Source organism: Musca vetustissima, unplaced genomic scaffold (genome assembly GCF_032173495.1).
Source record: "Musca vetustissima isolate MV318-11 ecotype Yass unplaced genomic scaffold, APGP_CSIRO_Mvet_v1 utg28465, whole genome shotgun sequence".
NCBI classification, from domain to species: domain Eukaryota; kingdom Metazoa; phylum Arthropoda; class Insecta; order Diptera; family Muscidae; genus Musca; species Musca vetustissima.
Window position 1 is genome coordinate 231,054 of NW_026878954.1, and position 20,864 is coordinate 251,917.

The 20,864-nt window shown below is 34.7% G+C and overlaps 1 protein-coding gene across 1 annotated transcript in view; it reads left to right on the forward strand.

The window, feature by feature from the left end:
- LOC133323755 (A-kinase anchor protein 9) overlaps positions 1–12,577 on the forward strand; it is a gene marked incomplete at its 3' end in the record, with an annotated part of 86,817 nt that extends 74,240 nt beyond the window's left edge. The window contains exons 12-15 of the mRNA XM_061532676.1: positions 5,579–6,541; positions 6,644–8,682; positions 8,750–8,860; positions 12,292–12,577. Coding sequence (XP_061388660.1) covers positions 5,579–6,541; positions 6,644–8,682; positions 8,750–8,860; positions 12,292–12,577 — 3,399 coding nt within the window. The remainder of the gene's footprint in view (positions 1–5,578; positions 6,542–6,643; positions 8,683–8,749; positions 8,861–12,291) is intronic.
- Between the last annotated feature and the right edge of the window lie 8,287 nt (positions 12,578–20,864).

Consider the following 20,864-nt stretch of genomic DNA (forward strand, 5'->3'; position numbering starts at 1 on the left):
GCCTCAGTTGGCCCTTGAAAAATATTCTTTAATAAATCCACGCCTCAGTTGGCCCTTGAAAAATATTCTTTAATAAATCCACGCCTCAGTTGGCCCTTGAAAAATATTCTTTAATAAATCCACGCCTCAGTTGGCCCTTGAAAAATATTCTTTAATAAATCCACGCCTCAGTTGGCCCTTGAAAAATATTCTTTAATAAATCCACGCCTCAGTTGGCCCTTGAAAAATATTCTTTAATAAATCCACGCCTCAGTTGGCCCTTGAAAAATATTCTTTAATAAATCCACGCCTCAGTTGGCCCTTGAAAAATATTCTTTAATAAATCCACGCCTCAGTTGGCCCTTGAAAAATATTCTTTAATAAATCCACGCCTCAGTTGGCCCTTGAAAAATATTCTTTAATAAATCCACGCCTCAGTTGGCCCTTGAAAAATATTCTTTAATAAATCCACGCCTCAGTTGGCCCTTGAAAAATATTCTTTAATAAATCCACGCCTCAGTTGGCCCTTGAAAAATATTCTTTAATAAATCCACGCCTCAGTTGGCCCTTGAAAAATATTCTTTAATAAATCCACGCCTCAGTTGGCCCTTGAAAAATATTCTTTAATAAATCCACGCCTCAGTTGGCCCTTGAAAAATATTCTTTAATAAATCCACGCCTCAGTTGGCCCTTGAAAAATATTCTTTAATAAATCCACGCCTCAAGTTGGCCCTTGAAATCCACGCCTTATTGGCCCTTGGAAAAATATTGTTTTAATAAATCCACGCCCTATGGTGTTTGGAAAAAATATTTTTTAAAAAATCCACGCCTGCTTGTCTTTGAAACAAATATTTTTTAATAAATCCACGCCAAATAGCCTTGAAAACATTTTTAACAATAATGAAAGAAACCACAACTGAAGTAACCAAAAAACAAACACAATTTATTACATCAAAAGTGTAAAATGACATAAACCATAAAAAAGAAAAAAAAAGAACTTCAAAATCAAATGTAAAGTAACATGAAACAGTTTGCCTAAAAAAAAATTAAAAAAAAATCTTCTTCAAAAAATACGATACACTTTAAAGTAATTCCTTCCGATGTTTCCACCAGAAAAAGGGCTGATTAGCCATGGTAATGGTACGTGGTACGGCTGCTGGTTGTAATTCACCCATTCTGTTTTATATAAACAAATGAATTCATTGTTTACGATAAACTTGGTGTTTTGTTATGGATAGGGATGAATGGTTGGCCGACTGGCTGGCTGGATGAAGTGCTGGAATAAACAGTGAAATTTCTGTGTGTGTGTGCAAGAGCCCTAAATTGCATCATCAACATCCTCCTCATATCCCATTGAGATGCTATTTTTCTGCTTCAGCTACTGATGATGATAGATATGGGAAATATGGTTTCGGGAATGAAAAAAATGGTGGAGGAGAAAGGGAATTTAAACGGGAAATTTATGTAATACTTTTTAAAGGAATTAAGGAAAAGTAGGAGAATATTGTAGCAGTAATGGGAATAATCAAGCCAATCATTTAAAAAATCCGCACTACAGTAGCCCTGACAATTTTGTCTATAAAAAAACGCACTGACCTACGAACATATTTTTTTACAAATTCTCACTCTAAAAACCACAATTTTTTAAAAATATATAATTTTTGTAATCAACTGAAAATATTATTTTTTCACTCTAATAATAATTGAAAATATATCCTTGAAAAGGTCGTCCTTAAAAATACTCCTTATTAAATAAATTTCAAAAAAAATAGTCGTGGTTTTGAAGAATATTTACAATTGATTTTACGTACTTCTCTTTTCTGATTGTACCCTCCAGCTTTCCTTCTTTAATGTTACTCCCTTTTCAAATTAAACTCATCCCGAAAATATTTAGGTCTTTCTTTAAATCTCAAAAGACAATTTAATTCAAAATTCCGCAGATTTCTACGAGTTCATAGTCCTTTTCATTGAACTGACCTTTTTTGTTGTTGTTGCTCCCGTTGCTGTATCTTGTTATAACTGACCTAACAATTTTGCATTTAAAATGTGCAAAATGTGGCAATTAAATAAAATGATGACTTCTTACTCTCTGCTCCACCAACTTCAATGACAGCAACAACAACAATGGATGGTATTAAAACCCCAAGTATGAGCTCAACAACAATTGAAAAATAAACATCAATAATTTTTGTGTGCGAGTTTAAGGAATGTAGAAGACAGGCTAATTTGATTCTGACTCTGTCTGGCAAAGTAGACGCACACATGTTGCAAAGTTGTGTTCTTCGTCTTTGTCTGGGAATAATGGGCAGAGATACATATTTTTTAAAAAGATTATTAGATCTGATTTTTTATTTGTTTAAAAGATTATTAGGGTAATTTTAAAAAATTTAATTGTTAATTGTGATGTTTTTAAGATTTCTGTACTTGAATTTCATTTAAAAATTTGATCGATGCAAAAAAAAAAAAAAAATCCAAATCCAAAAAGGTTTAAAGATTACTATTTTATTACATAAAAAAAATATTTTCCAAATAAAGGTCCCGAACCAATTTTTTTGTATTTTAAATGGATACCTGGGGAGGGTATAAAAGGTTCCACCAGGCCTTAGTACTGTTTTTCAAGTTCTATAATATGTTTTTCGACAGCTTATTGAAGCCTTTTCAGTATTTTTGCGTTGGGCGCCACATAGGATTTTAAAGTAGTAAAACATTGAACATTTTTTTCAAAGCCTTTTTTATATTTTCAAGAATTTCTATTCTGAATTAAAAAAAGTTTAAAGATTTTTTTTAGTATTTTTATTTCTAAAAAATAACTCAAAGTGTATTGAGTTTTTTTCCTCCAATTATTAAACCTCACCTCGAAGGCAACCACTTGCCTGCCTAGCATCCAAGAGTATGATTTACTTTGTGACCAGTGCAATACAAAAAAATCTATGTACTTATATTATGTCGGATGGTGGTGCAACAATATACAGCCCCTACCCGAAACGCACATCTATAAACACAGCACTCTCTCACTGAGCAACAAAAAGCCATTCAATCAGTTGGTGTCTCATGGTGGTGTTTCCAAAAAAAGCCACTACATTACACAGACCAAAAAATTAAATGATAAAGAAGAAGAGATCCAATGATGATAATCATGACGACAATTTTGCTAAAAGGCAGGGGGAGAAAGATCCGATGAGTTTGTTCAGTAGGGGAGAAGTGTTCTTATTTTTTTTTTTTTGTTTTACTTTTATTGTATTTTTTGGTTTGTTGGTATACTATCCTGCCATCCTGTCTGCAAGCTATTTTGCGCGTTAAAATGTCACGAACTCTGTGATGACATTCAGTGTTTCGAATTTAGTGCAAAATATTATTTGGCCACCCACCTAGCAAAAAAGAAGTGATATACAATCAATGAAAGTGTGTACGTGAGTAGACACTTATAGTTGAGACAAAGGGGTTTATAGGTATTATTTACAGTAGTCTTGTAGTTTTTTGTTAAAGAGGAACCGAAGGACATTTTGTGTCTGCAGAAGAAATCATGGCGGCCAACGAAATTTTAAAAATGTTTCAGATATTTGAATGCTTTACATTACCTGCAAATTCCCGCATCACTAATGTTTTTAATATTTATTGGGCGCCCTTTTAAAATCAGTACCGTAAACTCAATATGGCGCCCAATGAATTTTAGGCTTAGAATATCATCGGGATGCTCCAAGGCTTTATATATTCTGCTGATTTCTTGAAGAATCCTTTTCCAATAATACGTTGGGCGCCATTTGTTAGAGTGGGAGGTTTTTTTATTTTTGAAAAAGGCGTAGATTTAATTCTGTGTATTCAGTTTTACAATATTCGAAGAATATTAGGGGTGAATTTTTTTTTTTTTTTTAGAAATACATTTCAAGGACTCATAGTTGAGGATTTTTGAAAATATATTTATACCCTACACAACTATATCGTAAGGGTATTGTAGCTTTGTGTGACACCAAGAGTTTGTAAAGCCGCGAAATATTGGTCCGAAACCCACCATGTGTGTCCGTCCGTCTGTCCATTATTATTTATAAACACGATACAGGCCACAAATATGGACGAAATTTTGCATTTAGGACAAATTCTGGCATAAGAAAACCCCTGTTTTTTTTTTTTGTAGTGATCGGTTAATATTTAGGGGATGAAATGGATCATCAACTTACTTTTGTCTCTTATTCTGGTCGCTCTGGAGACCACAATTATGACCCGAATAATGTCAAATTTTATACGGAGTCGGATCTGCCAAGGAATATACATGACTCTTTTCAGAAGAATCGACTTATATTTAGCGGGTCATATACACCCAGACTTTCGTGTAAAAAATTACAAAATTTGCATACTATGGCCTATATGTTTACTACTGAAGTAAATAGACTCGAAATGTGGATGACGTATCTATTCTGATATTGTTTAAAATTACCATTACCCCGCTAGAGGGCGGACATGAATATGAAATATTTCATTAAGTTCCGGTTATGGCCAAGGACGACGCCTGGAGGTTCGGTGGTATCAGGTGTTTAAAATGGTCCAAAACTTTTTATGTCTCTTTTTCTGCGACCACAATTATAAGTCGGTCACAACAACACAACGCACCGGGAAAGGAATCCGGCCAACGTATTTCGAGGACTTTTATTCAGTAATATTCCGAAAATATACCATCGTAAGAAATGATCTCTAATCTTTCAATAGGGTGCTAATATGACGAAATATTGACCTACTCGAAATATAGATCTTCGAAAAGTTAGAGTTCCGTGGTATTTGTGTAGGGTGTCATATGGTCAGTTCCGTCCGACTACACTGCTACGCTCACTGATTTTATCATGGAGCCTTTCAAAACGTCTGCTATATTATATGGGAATAACATAACATTTCAAATGTATTGTTTTAGAAATTGTGGGCGACCATACAAAAATCCGCACGTTGGGCGCCAAATTTTATATGAACTGCCGCTACTGTATGTCATGCTCACTTCTTTTAGGGAATACTAGTTCTAGTCAAATTTCAATTGATCTGCGATTATCAAATGGATTTTAGACCAAAAATTTAAAATTTTGTAAAAAATTGTTGGGCGCCATATTCATTATGTGTTTTTTTAAGTATTTCGGCGCCAAAAATGTATGTTATCCTGATACTCTCTCATGTAAACATATTTACATTGAGAATTATTAAAACCAGAATTTTGGTGGCCTAACCTCTTATCAATGCCATAAATTCTTGTTCAAAATTATTTGGGCGCCAAGACCCATATCGGAAATATCGGGCAGATCCTTCTTTCTTTCTGGGCATTCGCTCAGCTTTAAATAGACTTCAATTTTTTGATCTGCAAGTGATAAAAAGATGAAAGCTCTCTCCCTCTGTGCCTTTCTCTTTACAGAATATAATTTCATTTATTAATTAGACCCATATTTTTCCGTTAAGCCCAACGGTGTTTTTAATTTTGTTAGCATTTCAATTCGATACGTTGGGCGCCAAACTCTCTCGAGAGACTTTTAAATTAATTTTTAACTTAGATTTAATTTTTTAACCCTCAATTCCCTTTTCTAATCATAAAAATCTCTCTTTTTCCCTTTCTTCCCCTCCCCATTAGGAACTTCAGGTTGAACGGGAATCGCTGCAGGAACGTATGTCCGAGCAGACGCAGCGTATCTCTGCGCTACAATCACGACTCGAAGAACAGCGACAACGTGCCGAAGAACTGCAACGGGCCAACACCTCCGATCTCAACATTCGCATACATGATTTACAAAATGAACTGCAAACGGTACGTGAGACTCTCACGAATCGTGATAAACAAATTGCCACCATGAAACAGCAATTGGAAAAGAGTAAAATGGTCATAGATCGTTTGGAAGCTGAATTGGCGGTGGAACACCAACCCGATCGTAGTGCTATAGAACGTTTGGAGAATGAATTGAAGTTAAAGCAGGTGGAAAATCAAAAACTCAAAGATAAAATTAAAAATGAAATGATCAACAAATTGGCGTTGCCAGATTTGATGGAAACAATGTTGGCGGATAAAAATGAAGAAATCGATCATCTCAAAGAGCAATTGGAGAGTAAGGAAAAGGAATTGCAAAATGTCTTGGATTCGAGTAATCAGGCTTCGAGTACTTCGCTGGGATTGTTGGGCAAGAAACCCGAAGAGGTTGGAGGTTCAAAATTAAGTGCCAGAACTTTAAGTGATATTGTGTCGATATCGGAATTTGATGAACCGGATGTGGTGAGGCGGGCAATGGGTGCCAATACCAGTTCTCCTTTGCTGCTACCCGAGGGTAGTGGTGGTTTCCTGCAACACACCATGGACACCACAAAGGGTGCGGTGGCCAATCTTACCCACAAACGTACTGAAGATTTGACAGGCTTCGCCACATTGCATCAGGTCAATACCTTTGATCATCCACATTACTTCCAAGATCCTAATATTTTACTGGGGTCGGCTCAGTCGGGAGCTTCGAATACACCCACTCTTGTGCCAAGACAAATTAATTTCTCCGAATTCACAGAAGATTCGAAATTGAAAACACCCAGCAATTATCAAAGTCCCCGGCAAGTGGAGGAACAACGCAAGGCCATGGAAGAAGATAAGGCCACCATTGGGAAATTGAATAAACAAATCGAAGAATTGCAGGATAGAATCGAAAAATTGCAAAAGGAAAAGGAAACAAGTTCCGAGGAGTTGATATCCTCACAGCTACGCCTCAACAACTTGCAGGATGAATTGGAACAATGTCGAAGGGAATTGGAGGAGTTCAAAGAGAATTCGGAGAAAATCCGGGATTTGGAAAGGCAGCTTACCGATAAATGTTTGGAAATAGAGGAGCTACAAAGAGAACAAGAAAAATGGCAAAAGGAACGATCGGATCTGCTAACGAAACATGATAAGAATCTGAAAAATCTCCAAGAAAGTGAAGAGGTCTTCAAACGACGCATTCAAGAACTGGAAACGACAATTTTGAAAAATACCGAAAAAGAGGTTCAAGAGCGGGAAAGTCTACGCAAAGAGCTACGAGCCATTAGCGAGGCCCACGAACAATGCAAATACACTGCCAAGGATAATGAAAATCGTAAAAAGGAAATTGAAAATTTCAATTTGGAAATCAAAGCCAAGGATGAACGTCTCCTAACCCTCTCCACAAAACTCTCCATTGCTGAAGATAAAATTGCAGATTTGCAGCGGCAAATTGTCAACCTCGAAAGGGAAGTGGAAAAATGGAAGCAACAAAGCAGTGATAACAGTTCCCGACAATTCTCTGTCGATGAAATTGCCCAACAGGTCGAGAAGGAACTAAACTACTCTGCCCAATTGGATTCGAACATTTTGAAAGCTATCGAAAGTGAGGAAGAAAATAATTTAGATCGTTCGCATGTAGAGAAAAATGTCGGCCTTGAGGCTCCCGGCACCACAGATGATGAAAACTTCACCGGAGAACGGGATTTACTCAATCAGCTGGAGGCATTACGGGCTCAAATTGCCGTCGAAAGAGATCATGCCGATGAGTTGAGACGTGAACTCATGGAAGAGAAACAACATTCCCAGGAGGTGCAGGAACAAGATGTCCTTATCATTGAGGCAATGCGGAAGCGTCTAGAATCAGCCCTGGCTCAGGAGGATGAGCTGCACAAACATTTGGATATCGAAAGGGAGCGTTGTGAACTTTTGCAAACGCAATTAACCACCTTACAGCGTACCGATAGTCGTCGCAATTCATCTCTGCTGAAATCACCCACGGAGTCACCACGTAAATCTCCTCGATCCCTATCCGATTTCGAATCTGAATTGGCTGAACGTTTGAAGAGTGAAATTAAACTACTGACGGCACAAAATGAACGGGAACGTGAGAGGTCCGCCGATTTACAACGCAACTGTGAACGTGAACGATCACGTTATGAAAAGGAACTGGCTGAGCGCATTGAATATTGTGACAAATTGAAACGAGAAATGGATAAGGTGGCTCGGGATAAAGAAAATGCCGAACTAGAAATTGACCACCTACAAGAACGTTTGACCCTGCAAACCCAAGAAATTGAAAGTCTAGAAGCTCGAATTGGAAGCCTGCAGGCAGCTGAGACCCGTCGTTTTACCCGCAAGGAACAGCAGCAAAAAGAAAATGCCCAGCTAATGGCCGAAATGAAAGAATTGAAAAATCAACTCGCCCTACTCGAATTGGAAAAGGAAACGATGAATAAAACCATTACCCAGCTGCGTTACGACATCGAACGTTCGGCTCAACGTGAAACTAAACTAGCCGAAGCATTGGCCAATGCCAACGCTCAACTGGCGGCACGTGAAGGCACCACTTCTGTCCCCGAACAATTTCTACAAAAAATGAAAGAAATTAATTCTCTGCTAGCCGAAAACACGCAGGAGAATAAGCAGATGGCGGAGACAGTTCAATATTTGGTTGAGGAGAGACGTCAACTGCAAAGGAAATGTGAAGAGCTGGAAACACAATTGGCTGGTGGTGCTTCTGGTTCCGGTGGTGCCAATCTGCAAGAACTCGAAGAACGTTGTAATCATCTACTCGGCCGTTATCTACGTGTCGATTCTCACCGCAAAGCCTTAGTATATCAAAAACGTTATCTGAAAATCTCGCTACAAAATTATCAGGACAGTGAGGAAAAGGCGCTGGCAGCCTTAAATGGTGGAGAGATGATACAGCAGCCGGCAAGGCCCAAAAAGAAATTATTTAAGTACGTTTTGAAATGAAGTTAATTTTTTTCTATTAAACTAAATTAATTTATTTTTTATTCTTTTCAGGACTGTCGCCATGGCCATTATTGCCATACAACGCATGAAATACATTAGTCGCATTTGGCGTACCGGAAAGCGTATTGTCTCCAAATCGGTGTTTACCATAACACAACAAAAGTAAGTATTTGAGAGATTTTATTTTTTTGAGATGGTTTTGCTAATTGGAAATTTGAATTAGTAGTGGGAACTGGTTAGGATGAACAGAAATGGGGTCCTCGCAAAAAATAGTAAGTTGGAGAAGAGTTGTTTCCCCACCATATACACTCCCCTCAATTACAAGACCTTGTAGCATTTCTTAGAGGTCCAAAGCCCCTGAGCACGTTGGTTTTAATTCTACAATGTTTAATAAGCTTAACGATCCACGGTTTTACCTACCCCTCGGGCTAATCTCTTTCTAATGTGTTGATTAATTTTGATAGAATTTTCTGAAGTTTAGTTATTCGATTTCTCAATGGGTTCAAATTTAGGTAAATTTAGTATCATAGGTATTATGACGATTTTGGCAGGGTTTTTAATCGAATAGACTACAGGTGGTTAGGTGCCAAATTTCCCTGTTAAAAATTGTCAACATCGTCCCACCTTTAGGTGTTGTTTTAGTCGGTCATCATAACAAGTTCAATATGGCCTGGTAAATTCGCTCAGGCGTCAGTGTATTTTGATCATTCTGGGGAAAAATTTAAGCTCAGGCGACGGCATTTCTTTTTTTCCTATTTCTAAATACTTTGCTGTAGCCAATTAAGACTCTTCATGCTTTAATGTTGGGTTGCTGGTTATGTGTGGAAGAAAGAGGGGAGAGGGAAAAAAATAGATCGAGCTCTGTGTTTCACAGAAATCTGTCAACACACCCATGGACTGGAGAGCCTTGACCGAAAGGCGTTTGATATTTAACAGCTTCCTTAAAGACATGGTTTAGGTACATAGTCTTTGATATTATGTACGCATGTAGGAGGTCCATAGAGAATGGAGGGGAGTCTTTTTTGGATTGAAATGGGTTGGTCAGATGACAATTTAAACTTTTCAGATAATTTAAGTGAGTCAAGCTTGGATATTTCGATGAATATGTCAGTCAGTCATATGTCAGTCCATAGACTGCAGACGTTTGAATGTATGAGACTTTTGCAGCTTAACATTAGAGGCTTGTAGGAAGTCCATAGAGAGGGGAGATCTTCTTAGAATAAATGAAAAGGGTTGGTCAGATGACCATATAGACCTTTCAGATAATTTTAGTGAGTTAAAGCTTAATTTTTTCGATGAATATGTCAGTCAGAATGTCCATGGACTGTAGAGGCCTGACTGGATGAGACTTTAGTTGAGGGAGAGTAGAAAATACGTACTTCGACTGGAGATGGTCAAAGTACAGCCAAATGTACCACTACAAATTTCAAATTTCGTATGTAGGACGTCCGAAGAATTAAGGCGGTGGTCAGATGGGTATGAGTATTTTATAACTTCTTAAGATAGAGTAGACTAGACTGCAAGACTTCGACTGAAGAGGGTTGGTCAGATGACAGCCCGGTTTACCACCACCAATTTCCGATTGGGTCTTTAGGACGTTTTTAGAATAGATGGAATTTTAATAATGGGGTTTGATACCTTTTGAGAATTAATTTGAGAGTGTTGTTTAGCAAAGCTTGTTTGGATTTTTCTAATTAACGAACTCTATGATTCGTTAGAAATTTCCTATTGCTATCTTTACAGATTTTACTTTGAATGCCCATAGACTTGAGCATTTGTCAATGATTAGAGATGACGTAATTCTATTGAAATAGGGTGGTATCTTAAATTTTGAGATTTACCATCTCTGTCGTTTCCACATGAATCGATAATGCGAAACGACACGCGTCTTGATCGGTCAGGTTAATTCTTTCTGTCTATTTTAGAGTGCCAATATGGCAAGATTTTTTTTCGATAACACAACCTTTCGATGATTTTATCAAACGTCCATAAACTGTATGGCTTGACTGGAAGGTTTTTGTGACTTCACAGCAACTTGAGAGACATACTTCGACTGAAGATAGTTGGTCATCACTACAAATTTCGGATTTTGTTTGTAGGAAGTCCATAGAATGGTTGGATTTTTACTAATGCTTTTGTCAGAACTTTTGTGAATAAAATGATGGATTTGTCTTGAACTCTATTCGGTAGAGATTCTCTATGGGTATCTTCACATGGTTTTTCTTTGAATAGCCTTAAACTTTAGCTTTTGTCGCTAGTTAAAAGTAGTAGGGCTGCTACAACAAAGACAATTTTCAAATAATATTTGAGATCTGGGAGGGATTGTCATGTGACTTCTTATAATCTTTCTAGTTGGCTAACATGAACTTTAATTTTTTAATCTCTGTTTGCATTTTTTCACACATTTTCCATTTTTTACGATTTATTCAAAATTATTCCATCTACCCAGCTCTGCTAATGGCAAAAAACCTTTGATGACCTTAAATTTACAAGTAAAACTGAAAAAGGGTACACGAATATCCAATACCAAGAATGAATAATGTTAGTAAATTTCGAAAATTAATTTTGTAAATTTTAAATTAAATTGTTGTAGAGTTGGGAATTTTATTTCTGCACAGTAAATCGGTCTTGTTTTACACCTCTTCTAAGTAGATTTTGTTCATTGTTTTAGAAATTCACACACAAAAATATTTTCCATAAAATTTTGAAAATTGAAATCTTCCATTATAATTTGAAGGTTATACTCGTATTAATTATATCATTCCATATGTAACACCTCATTAATTGTGGAATTTTTAGGAATCTATTTCATTTCTTTTTCATATAAATACAATTGGCAATTCTTTTAGGAATTAATTTCATTTTCATATAAATTCGACATAACCTCACAATTGTATTCTTTTCCACTATACTATTGGTGGATATAGTAATTGTATCATTTCATTTATAACACTTCATTAATTCTTTAATGTCATGTAAAATATATAATTCCATAAACATTTAGGACACTTTTCTTATCTCATTTTTATTTCAATTGGACGTAACCTCACATTTTTATTCTTCTCCGCCATAATATTGATAAATATAGTAATTGCATCATTTCATTTCTAACATTGCATTAGTTGTTGAAATTTATGAAATTTTTATATCATTTTCATGAAAAAAGAACATAACCTCACTTTTCTTATACTCCACCCACTATAATACGTTGGACATGTTAATGTTATTATTCAATTCGTAACATCTTGTTCGATGCATAACGACATATCGTTTATAAAGAAAGATATCGAAAAGTTTTGAAAAAATTCTTCCCTTTATTTGATATCGCTTTGGCCGGTCCCTTGGCCGTCGTTGTAAGCAATTTTCGGCTGAATATATTCTTCATCAAAGTAAATTTAAATTTCGGTTTTTCCACTTATCCACACATCCATTGAAATCATCAACTGATCCTAACCCAATCCTCCATTTTCAATCTCAAGCTAGTTGAACAATTGTTACCATAATTATTGCTTTCTTCATTTCATTTCATTCCAATTTATTTATTTTTTTAATATTTTACCAAATTATTAATTTATTTTATTTCTTTCGAATAGACGTGTCCAAGCGCCAACAATAAGCAGTCCCATCATAACCTCCTCCTCCGCAAACGGCCAACAACAGCAGCAACAACAACAACATCAACAGCAATTAGTACAACACAATAATGGACATCTATCGCCACACATCGGCAATTATAATACACAGAAAATATTGGATCGACCATTGGCTCCATTGAAGACACCATCCCTACTGAATGGTGGTGGTGGTAATAAAACTCCACTTTCCGGAGCTTCAACAGCATCTGTGGGAGCCGCAACAACAGCATTTGAATGGCCTAAAGTAACAAATCACAGACACTTTAAAAACTAGAGGGGGGAAATCGATCGAATTTCCCCATCTTGAGAACCCAATAATGCTCAACCAAACAATAAGCCATATTTTTTTAATTTTATTATTTTTTTTCTAACCATAAAAATGAAGTTTAGATTTAAGAGAGATATTCATTGTTAAGTTTTAGCGATTAAGAAAAATATGCACACATCCCTCCCTAATTGTAATGTTTCGAATAAAATATATAACCTATTTATTATGTATCATTTGTAATACAAAAACACATCACATTGTTAGACAAGAAGTTTATGGAAAATATTTTAACTAATTTGACTGGATTTGAAATCCTTCCCCAAAACCCTAATTGTAACAAATTTTTATTGTATCCAATGTTATATTTTATTTTTAATTTTCTTTATTCTAATTTGTATATGTCGTTATATTCCTCGAATATTACTTTTAAAAAGTTCTAATATCAGTTTTAATTCTTAAAAGGTCCAGTATTTTGTTTTTTACTTGGTTCAAATTATACTAAGCTTAAATACTGACACAACTACATTTATATATAATTATCATTTGTGCGTTTTGTAAAAAACCATTTTCATATAGAAACGTTCAGTAATAGAATTAAGATTCAAAAGTGGTTACATCGAAGCTAGACACATAACATTTCTTAAAAGGAAACTGAGTTTAGAAATAAGAGGAGAACAAAGATATAATCCCCTTGGTTCTCTTCTCACTTTCCCTACTCAATTGTCTTTTAAGATAATTGTCTGAATTCAAAGTTCCCTTCTACCCCCTCTCGCCTTTCATCGCATCTACCCTGTATTTATCCCTCTATTGTGTAAAATTTATTTAAGTTTCGTTTTTTAAGTTGTAGTACCTAAAAATAGTTCATCTAAGTGTAATCCCTAAGTCTAATATAACCATTTTTATTATAATTATTATTTTTTGTTTTCAATTCCATGTTTTTAATTTTTTATTTATTTAAGTCCTACCTAAGTTAAAACTGAAATATACTGATTTTTTATAATAAATTGATTTTAAAAATTACATCTACTTTGTTTTCTTATCTATCCCATTTGCACCACATAACAACTAAATGAAGTGCCTTCGTTAATCTCACCTGTTGATATATAAGAGTTTATATTTTAGATATTTTATTCGAACATAAAATAAAAACAATGAAAAAAGAATAATAATAAATAAAAAACTTTGTTTTTAATTTCAATTAGAGGTAAGAAAAACAAACCCCCACCGAAGCACATAGGACTTATAAGGTATTTCTGTACCACATCCATTCCTGGTTTCAAAAAATTGAATTTTGGTTTTCGATTTAATTTGAACCGACACTAGTTCAAGAATATCGCATTAAAATCTCAACAACTCTTAAAGATATAGTCGATTTATTGTGTCAGTATCAAGCGGCAGCAGAAGTGTTTTTCAAACTTCAAACTTTAAACGCGTTTTTCTCGAAACAGTCTTTTAACAAATGGCGGGCACGATTTCGCAAAACCCAATAATCCGATGGGTTCGAAATTTTAACACGTGATTCGTATGAACTAGGATAAATGCTAAATGCAAGATTTTCTAATTCGATTTGTAGTCGAAAATAGGGGATTTTTTAAAAATTGTATTTTATATGTCAGTCAGTTTGTTAATTTTTGCGTGATGTTAATAATCCTAGTTCATACCAGATGCAGAATGTACTTTTTCGAATACCGTTGGAATTTTTGCAATCAAACGTTCCAGTGATCAGAAGTCATGCCCGTCGAAAATAAGTAATTTTCGATCATTAAAAAAACAACTACAAAACCACAACAACAAAAGTATGTCAACTCATGTTCTTAATGGCAAGCCATTTGAAAATCTTAAAAATTTACTGGTCGGGATTGACGTATGATATTAGTTATTAAAAAATCTAACCCCTCTTCTATGCTATGTGCCTAAGCAGGGTGTGAACTGTGATCGTGCCCACTTGCCCAAAATCATACGTTCTAATTTGTTCTGTTTTCTTCAGTAATTTGTATACGCTCACACACACTAGCCTTCAATTTACGCCTGCATAACACTGTTTTAAATGGTAGGTGCATTAACACTGTGAGCCCCGACTTTTTTCGTGACCATGGAACTTTGAAAGGCTTAAGCTAAGAGCGAGGGAAAAAAATCGGCGAACCATAAAAATGGGGTTAGAACATTCAAAATACCAAATATTTATTTTAGGGTTATACCAAATGTATGTTTGTATGTTTGTAACATGCAAATGAAACGAAATATACCCAAACTTAATTTTGAAAATATCAAAGAATCACTTTTTGAATCGATTTATGTATGTCCGTCCGTATGTCCATGTAAAATTGTAAACAATGATGAAAGTTAGAACAGCTCATCTATTTGACCCAAGTACGAACCCTATTGAAATTGGGAATAATCGGTTCAGATTTAGATATAGCTACCATATAATGGTTCACAACAGTGCCTATATATCTCTCGCTTTCCACGAAATTTGGCATAGCGGCACAGAATTAAGTGTATAATGATGTGTGCTAAGTTTGGGTTCAGGTTTAGATATATCTCCCATATGTATTTCTCCCATATGTATTTTGTCCGTGTTCCCATATAACTTTCAATTTGCACAAAATTTGTCATTCGTACTGAATTGGGACTAGAATGATGTGTGTTAAGTGTGGAGAAAATCGGAAACGAAATCATAGCGTACGTGTGCTAAATTGCGTAAAATCGGTTCAGATTTAGATATATATCCCATATATATATACGTCCGATTTAATGTAAATGGCACACTAAAGTCCCTATATATTCTTCAATTTGTACGAAATTTAGCATAGCGTACAGAATTGAGTCTAGAATAACGTGTGCTAAGTTTCGTTAAGATCGGTTCTGATTTAGATATAGCGCCCACATATATATTTTCGTCCGAATTTAGGTAAATGGTACACCAAACTCCTAATGTTTGTCTGATTGTTCCATCGAAGTAACACACACGTGCCTTCCTGCAATCGATGCTCAATTTAATTTCATTTGGACAGATATAGAGTCGTTTGCTTACAAATTTATGGAAATCGATTTATAGGAAACAATATACCGAAAGTGGTGAAGGGTATCATATAGTCGGCCCAGTCCGACTTTACTACTTTCATTGCTATAACAGACTATAGTACGTATTTCTCAAACAATTCATACATTCATGTTTAAGATAACAACTCAGAATATTTGCACTTATTCCTCTCACTACATAAAAACATTTTGCATTTAGCTTTAAAGAGAATATCAAATGAAAAAAACAGTTGTTATTTTTTGCAAACCATCGCAAACAATACACAGGGACTATTGTTTTTAATGCAATAAGTATCGATTCACCCAAATCCAAATTTGGCACCATATAGTACTCATTAGTACGAATTTCCAAAACGTTCCTACACCCCAGCAATGATCATAACTCAAAAATTCAGGATCCCAAATCCGCTTCATGCGTTTTTCAAAATTCAAATTGTACCAAATTTAGTACAGTTTAGTACATTTCTAACTAATGTCAAAATTACCACCTTATATCGACCCTACTTCTGAACCCTTATTTGCATTCCAAATTTCAAGTTTTTAGCTCTATCCATTCACATGCTACGAAATTGTATCAAATTTAGTACATTTCGGATACTTATACGAATGTTCAAAAAAAGCTTTGCTACATCAATTATACACTCCATCAGTGACCCTCATTACAAATTTAAGAGTTCTAGCTCTATCGGTTCGCCAAATACCAATGGTACACATTTAGTTCTTTTCGTGCCATTTTAGACAAATTTCCGAAAACACAGCCTAATCTGACACGTTTGGACAAAAAGTGACCCTCAACCAAAATTTTTAGATTGTAGCTCCAGTCAGTCAATCAGTGAATCGGTCAGTCTGTAAGTCAGTCAATCACTTTACTTTTTATTAATATAGATTGGGTCTAAAATTATTATTACAATGAGTTAATTAGTTGAGGGTTTAAATATTCGGTTTGGTAAGAGAATATTTTTTAACTAACTAACGCTCTTTGTTATAAACTGAAAATTTCACCTCTATCAATTATATCAATTGGGCATGGTGGTTTATCTTTCGGAATCTTGTTACGACAACATTACACTGAAGCAACAGTTGTCTGAGGTGGGTGGGTAGGAAATACACAGGCTCTCTTTCTTCTTTTAAGAGAAAAATCACAGAGAAAATGCCACGAAAAGCTTTACAACAAAATTCAAAGCTTTTTTTTTTGGAAAAATGTTCACCACAAGCGGCAAATTTTTGTAAACACAATGACGAATGCCGAATGGTGAAAAATCAAATACAAATGGAAAATCCACTGAGTGCGGCTATATGTGAGTGTTTGTGCAAGTATTTGGCCATTGTGAATCCCTTTTGTGTGTGTGTATGTGTGTTTGAACTGCAACAACCAACCATATGGTCGAAATGTTATGGCAAACGACAGGCATGGCGTATCAAAATATAAATAAACATTTCATATCCTGACGTGGTACGGAATACATGGTCATAACGGTTAAATTCGTATATAAAACAAATAATCAAAAACGGTAAATTTTGGAAACGCATAAAGTTGTGGTTTCCAAAAAAAATCACAAAAAGTTTTTTTAAATTATTTTTATTAAATAATAAAATAAATACAAAAAAATTAAATCCTCTAAAGGAACCAACCGGATTTTTTTGTTGACGTTGGTATTTGTTTTTTTGAAAATTTAATTGAAAAGTGAATTTTTATAAATAATGGAAATTTAAACAATACAAAATACAAATTTTAATAATACAAATAAAAAAACGCAAAAATTGTGGTGATTTTTTAAAGTTATTAACAAAACAAAAAAGTATCGAAAACCCAATATTGAACTAAAAAAAATAAATATTTTTTCCAATACAAAAATCAAAGATTTTGAAAAATATGGATTAATAAAATTTGAAACATTTGAAGTTCCTGCAGTTCTGCGTTACATTATTGGGTAAGTTTTCTATTTAATTTGCACCCAAAAAAAATTCTAATTTGAAAAAAATATCCAAAGTAAATTTTTAATAAAAAAGTAAGTTTTCTCTTTCAATATGTTTTCAATTAACTTTTGGTGTGTGTCTGTGTCTTTGCGTCTTTGTATGGATGCATTTGCCCCAGTGTTGGTGCGGTATGGTGTGTGTGGTATACCACTGGTATGAGTTGTGATTGTTTGTCCTGCTGAAGGCTGTATTGGTGCTGGTGTTTGTTCGAGTGGGCCGTTTACTTGTTGTTCCACACTTATCATCGATAGACTATCTTTGTTACTTGCTGTTTGCTTTTTGTGTTTTTATTGTTGTTGTTGTTTTATTTGTTTTTATTGTGTTATTCTTTTTGCCATAATTTTTCCCAACTACTTTGTGAGAGGGGTCTGTGTTTTTTTTACATTGTTGCACTAAACCTCCCACGCTATGGGGGTTTTTGTGATATAGACTAATGTGCGATATAATTTGATGAACAAAAAATATATATACTATAGATAAGATAACTGTATAATCAGTTACAAATGTTGTCTGTTGGGAATATAGATATCCATGTATATCGGGGAAAGGGAATTATTTTGTTCCAGACCTTACCATCTTCATTTTGGGAGTTTTTAATCCAACAAATAACTTGATATTAATATTGCAGTCATGGCGTATCCAAAATGTGGCGTATCCAAAATTATAAGTGGTGCCTATATCGATATCTGAACCGATTTGAGTTGAATTTGGTGGACATAATTGTAGGTAATGCATCATAACAAAATTTAATGCTGTTGGTTGTATATTTCGGTTTTGGGCCAGTGCTCTTGAAAGCCGCATGCATATTTAATGAAACCAATATGTAACATGTCAATTGAAAAAAAATTGCGATTTACAATGGGGGGGGGGGGGGGTTATTTAATATTCTACAAGTGCGATACACAAATTATTCCTCCAAATTTTTAATAAAATTTTTATACCCTCCAATATATTTGCAATCTTGAAACATTCTGCGGAGACCCCATACGAAGTCTGATCATATTGTTTCCAATGTATGTTCGATATTCGCAAATGTGCGCATATCTGTTTTATTTCAGTTTGTTTTTCACAGGTAAAAAGTATGATTGTGTGTTGGTGTGATCATCGATTTTTTGCAATTCGAAAAAGGGTCTAACCAAATATATTATGTTTTGTTTAAAATATAAAATTAAATGCGCAAGGACATTTCACATATTGATTGTGGGGTTTGGCAAGTAATCTATGAGCAGAATACAAGTTGAATGGATATATAACCGGTTTAAGGAAGGCCTAGAAGATGTCAATAAGGATAGTCGTCAAGGTCGCGCCTCTTTAACCGATGAAAATATTGGAGCAGTGATGGAAATGATTTGGACTATCAGATATGTTGCTGATAATATTGGCATATCGTTCCACTTATACCACACAAATATTATAGCAAAAACAACGATACGTGGATATCGCTCTGGAGCTGTTGAACCCTGTCAACAACGATCCAGATTGCCTCAAAAAGATAGAAAGTCCAATCACCCCAATGGAAACGTCCATTTTGTACACTGTGCAAAATTTTTCGCCAATCTGACAAAAATGAGGAGTTTGGGGTACCATTTACTTAAAATCGGACGAAAATATTAATGGAAGTTATATCGAAACCTATTTCAGTGAAACTTGTCACAGGTTAGTTTATACTAATTTCAACACGTTATGTGTATATCGGTCACATTTTGGGTCCTTGGTATATCATTAGCTTAAAATCGGAAGAAATTGTATATGGGAGCTATATCTATATATATTCATTATATTCATTTATATATATTCATTAATCTGGACCTAGTTCAGTACCCTGTACAAAATTGTGTGGCAATCGACCTATCACTGGGACTTTGGTGCACCATTTACCTAAAATCGGACAAGACGAAATTTGTCACAGGTTAGGTTATACTAAATTCAGTACGTTTTGTGCCTATCGGCCATTTTTTTTTTTGGGTCCTTGGTGCATCACTTTCATAAAATCGGAGACAAAAATATATATAGGAGCTATATCTAAATCTCAATCGATTTTCACCAAACTTAACACACATCATTCTAGACTTATTTTAGTACACTATGTAAAATTTCGGTCTTTAGTACATCATTTACATAATATCGTACGAATATATATATGGGAGCTACATCTAAATCTTAACTGATTTTAACGAAACATTCTAAACATTATTGTAGACTTAATTTAGTAAGCTATGCCAAAATTCGTGTAAATCGAATGATTTTCAGGGGCTTTGTTGCACTATTTACCTAAAATCAGGCGAAACTATATATGGGAGCTATATCTAAATCTGAATCGATTTTCACGAAACTTAGCACACATTATTCTAGATTTAATTCAGTACGCTATGCTAAATTTCATTCAAATCGATAGATATACAGGGACTTTAGTACTCTATACACACTAAAAGGGACAAAAATATATATGAGAGCTATATCCAAATATGAACCGATTTCAGCGAAACTTGTCACAGGTTAGGTTATACTAATTTCAGTACGTTTTGTTCCTATCAGCCATATATTGGTTCCTTGGTGCGTCAATTACTTAAAATTAATCTATATAAGAGAGCTATATCTAAATCTCAACCGATTTTCACGAAACTTGGCACACATCATTCTGGACTAAATTCAGTACGCTATGCAACATAAGAACTTTGGTACATTATTTAAATTAAACCAGAAGATAATATATATATATATATATATATATATATATATATCTGAACTGATTTTCACGAAACTCAGCACACATCATTCCAGCATAAATTCAGTACGTTATGACAAATTTCGTTCAAATCGAGAGATATATAGGGACTTTGGGGCACCATTTACATTAAATCGGACGAAAATATACGAAAATATATATGGGATCTATATCTAAATCTGAACCGATTTTCATGAAATTTAACACTCATCATTCTAGACTTAATTCAGTACTTTGATACTCTGTTTACATTAAATCGGGCGAAAATTTATATGGGAGCTATATGTAAATCTGAATCGATTTTTCCCAATTCCAATAGGGTTCGTCCCTGGGCCAAATAAATGAGCTGCACCAAATTTCATCCAATTCGGATTATAAATGCGACCTGTACTTTGTTTACAATTTAACATGGACGGACGGACGGACATGCATAAATCGACTTAGAAAGTGATTCTATGCATATTCTCAAAAGGAACCATGGTTCTATCTGGTTCCCTTTTGCTATGCCTTGTCTTGTTT